We start from the raw sequence: 4,153 nt of genomic DNA, 5'->3' as shown, positions 1-4,153 counted from the left end.
GATATTCATAAAATCAAATTAAGTTAAATCCAGCTCAGTAAACGTACAAACATAAAAAAATGTGTATGCATACGTATTTTTTGATTTTTTAATCAAAAATAAATTACTACATTACATTTACAAGCCAATTCACATTTATTACAAACTATTACGAGAAAATACGGAAGAGGATATGGGCTACATGTGATTTTTTCTTTTAATTCTGAGATTAAAATCATTATTCTGAGAATAAAGTCATAATTCAACGTGTGGCCCTAATCCTCTTCCGTATAAATAATTGGGCTTTAGTTTTAATAAATAGTACTTTAAAGAGTAATGTATAAGTGCTTAATTTGTATTTTGAATGCAAGCGGGCTTTTAATTTGATGACCGCAATATAAATATTTCCCTCGTCGTAGTACTTCCGGTTCAAATCCCTGTTACAAAACAAACGGTGTAGTGGGTTCTGTACACTGACCGCTACCCTTCAGATATTTTCAACCTGGTCGTTTGACACTTTTACTGGCTTCAATGACAACAGCAGTGATCATTGCTGCGGTCGTCGGCGGCGGTGTGCTGCTTATCATGCGTCGAATATTTCCCCGGCAGAAAGCTGTGGAGCTTCTCCGCTATCATGCTGACATGATGCGGGGGAAAACGGTGGTCGTAACCGGTGCCAACTGCGGTATAGGAAAGGCAGTGGCCGGGGAGTTGGTGAAACTCCAGGCCCGGGTGATCATGGCGTGTCGGGATCGGGAAAGCGCAGAACAAGCAGCCCGAGATATCAGAAAAGAAGCTGGACCAAATACTGGTGAAGTTATCGTTAAACAGTTGGACCTGGCGTCGCTTTCATCGGTCCGGGAATTTTGCGAAGTAATTAATAAGGTAAGTGTTAACTTCAGATTAGTCAATTCAACATCTAAGTAATTTGGAAAAGCATAATAGCATTGTGCAGGTCTTTGGAGTCGGTTTAGTGCAGTTCCTGTATTGTCAAGGACAATGGCCCTTTATTTTCTGTTGTTCAGTTCTTTCTATAGCTCTCGGCACAAAGTTAAACAGATGAGGCGTTGTCCATGGTACTGAAATATATAGGCACCCAATCTCCGAGTTTAAAATTAGAAGTATAATTTAAGCAATTAAAAGTATAATTACTTAAACGCCTGTATACTACATTTACAACAATACAACAGTAATATTTAGGATAATAGGTTATGCATGCAATGGAATGTGTTTAACCTAGCGGTGGTCATCTAAAATGCAAACCAATCTACTAGTGTTTTTTGTTCTCCCTTAAATGGAACCACTTGATGCCATTTTAAAGTAAATATTCTCTCTGGCCCAATCAGGAGGAGTCAAAGATAGACGTGCTCATCAACAACGCAGGCGTCTACCAATGTCCCTACACCAAAACGGTGGAGGGCTTCGAGATGCAGTTCGGCGTCAACCACCTGGGCCACTTCCTGCTCACCCACCTCCTGCTGGACCGGCTGAAGGCAGCAGAGGCCGGCCGGGTGGTGGTGGTCTCCTCCAAGCTCTACAAGTACGGTCACATCAACTTTGACGACCCCAACAGCGAGCGCGGCTACGACAAGGCCTTCTGCTACAGCCAGAGCAAGCTTGCCAACCTGCTGTTCTGCATGGAGCTGTCCCGCCGGCTGGGTGTGGCCTCCGGGGTCACGGTGAACGCGGTGAGCCCCGGCATCGTGAGGACAAGGCTGGGCAGGCACATCCACATCCCCATGCTGGCCAGGCCCCTGTTCTACCTGGCTGTGCTGGCCTTCTTCAGGAACGCGCTGCAAGGGGCTCAGACCCTGCTGTACCTGGCCTGCTCCCCGCTGGTGGAGGGCGTGTCGGGGAGGTACTTTGCAGACTGCGCGGAGGACACGCTGCTGGATAAAGCCACGGACGTGCAGGCGGCCAAGAGGCTGTGGGAGATGAGCGAGAGAATGGTGGGACTGACGGAATGAGGTGGAAAGCAATTAGATTGAAGACATGCTTGTCTTTGGGTTTGTTTTCAAGGTTTTAACCTAAGTGGAACGGTGATGTGAATCCTATTTGGCAGTTACACACTCTTTGGTCGGGGGTTGAATATCATCCAGCCGTGACATCTTCTCTTTTCTGTGGGGTTAAATAGTTTAATTAGATCTGTATCAATCTATACATGGATACGTGATACAGGGTTTTGAATTGTGTGAATGAGTGTTCTCCAATCCTCCATGTATTTTAAACATCGGTAATAACTTTGACTTCATTAATGCTCTGTATAGAGATGTAACTTGGCTGCAGGGAAACGCACCCTTTCTAGCATAGTTCATAGTTACTGCGATGTCAAGACTTGAGTCTTGGGTGCCATCTGCTGGACAGTAACTGAAAACCTTCAACATTGTGACCAACGGCTAATCAGGAAGACTTCGTCTCGAAATTAACAATTCAATCACACATATCCTTTGACGCAACACCTGTTGTGAGTATAATTGGTATGCATCATGTTGTGTACATCTGTACATCCTGTCAACCTTCTGGAATTGTTTTGAAGTGTAAATGCTTGAATCTCTAATCTGCAGCAGGCCTATATAGTGTTAAACGCCAAACATTTAGCTTTCCCCAAGGAACGTGTTACGGTTGATCTAAGAGGCTGCTGTGATTATTGATGAGTAATAATATTATGAAGGTGACATAAGTCAGGTCGGTATTTCCTTTTATATATTTAGATATATTTATGTGTATCCTATTTTGTATAACTAACACCGCTGGAGAGATGGCTGGCTAAAACTATTACCTTGCGGACTTGAATCTTCCCTACACAATAAACCAATATATCAAACTTACAGTTTTCATTGTATTTGCATTGACTTACTAAATATGCATGCATTATGATTTCAAATGTCTCTTTATAATAGTGTAAATACTGTATAGATGCATTTGTGCATGTATATCACTTTATTTTTTAGAATTTCAGATTTTCATTTTTAATAAGGCTGAATAGTAATTATCGTATTATTTCTCGGTTCAACACAAAAATAGCTGTTACCTCCTGCCTCCATGATGCTGCATAGAAGGAACACATCCACTAACCTGTGTTTCAGTAGAGTAGGCCTGAAAAGGCTACTCCAAAAAACTGTGGTCTATTTTTAAGTGGCACTGTATCCACCAAACAAGCTCGCTAATGAGCTATGCTGTGGTCCTTGCCTTGGGTTATGAAATAACTATTAAATCGTGTGTGTCTGTCTTATTTAGAGCGCGTATTTAAAGTGTCCACTTTAAATCACCATTATAACAATCACACAACATTGTACAGAAAACAATGGGAATGAATCAGAAAGTTTGTCGAACGAAAACAAATCTCTGGATAATTGGTTGCCCCAGATCAACCGTTATATATAGGCCTACAGTAGCCTACACACACACACACACACACACACACACACACACACACACACACACACACACACACACACACACACACACACACACAGACACACACACACACGCGCATTTCTTCATTAAAACGAATTCCCTCATGAATGTTCACAAGATACAAAACTGATACTTCAGTCCCTTGAGTTTGTTTGGTTAACGTTTGTGCAAATCCCTTTTTTATAAGACCAATTCATCATTTTCCGGCTTTTCCAACACTGTTGGACGCATCACTATATCGATTCGCATAACAAATATTATAGAATAAAAAAAAAAAAGGCAGGGAAAGGATGATGTTGAAGAAAAAAGTAACACATGGTGTCATACCAGAAACGATCACACCGAGAGACGAGGAGAAGCCTTCCGCCCGTGACTCAATCGGGAACTCCAGTGATCATGAATCACGATCAACCCGTCGCATTCGCGGACATAAAGAAACAATGTGGATCAGCAGGCTTCATACTTCATAGGATTGAGGAGCGGCGCCTCAGAGGGGTTGCAAGCAAGTGTCTTGTCTCCGCAAGTCCCCTGTCACCCGCTCCGCTACTTCCGTTTAACCGATCGCTTTACCCTTTCTTATAAAGGCAGCATTTAATATGGACTGATGAATCAAACGTACCGTTTACTATTGCTTAATGGATTATCATTTTCAACAATGAAAAGTTTATTTTATTCTCTCATCCTCATTTTGTTAATTTGCGCGTGTGTGTCAATGTGTCAGAACATGGCTTGAAGCAAAACATCCAAGCAGTGCCTC

The 4,153-nt window shown here is 42.4% G+C and overlaps 1 protein-coding gene across 1 annotated transcript; it reads left to right on the top strand.

Moving 5' to 3' along the window:
• Positions 1–398: 398 nt before the first annotated feature.
• Positions 399–2,807, top strand: rdh14b (retinol dehydrogenase 14b). Its single transcript, XM_030345293.1, has 2 exons — positions 399–864; positions 1,326–2,807. Exons 1-2 carry the CDS (start codon positions 511–513, stop codon positions 1,944–1,946), a joined length of 975 nt encoding a protein of 324 aa, XP_030201153.1. The 5' UTR covers positions 399–510; the 3' UTR covers positions 1,947–2,807.
• Positions 2,808–4,153: the final 1,346 nt, after the last annotated feature.

The sequence above is a fragment of the Gadus morhua genome, chromosome 21, assembly GCF_902167405.1.
Source record: "Gadus morhua chromosome 21, gadMor3.0, whole genome shotgun sequence".
Classification (NCBI taxonomy): Eukaryota; Metazoa; Chordata; class Actinopteri; order Gadiformes; family Gadidae; genus Gadus; species Gadus morhua.
The sequence above is the reverse complement of the archived record's forward strand: the minus strand, read 5'-3'. Positions and strand labels throughout refer to the sequence as shown.

Bases quoted from the DNA above. Each gene is read 5' to 3' on its own strand.
- rdh14b (XM_030345293.1), top strand. From the start codon at position 511: ATGACAACAGCAGTGATCATTGCTGCGGTCGTCGGCGGCGGTGTGCTG. The intron at 865-1,325 runs GTAAGTGTTAAC...TGGCCCAATCAG, and splicing joins TTTGCGAAGTAATTAATAAG to GAGGAGTCAAAGATAGACGT.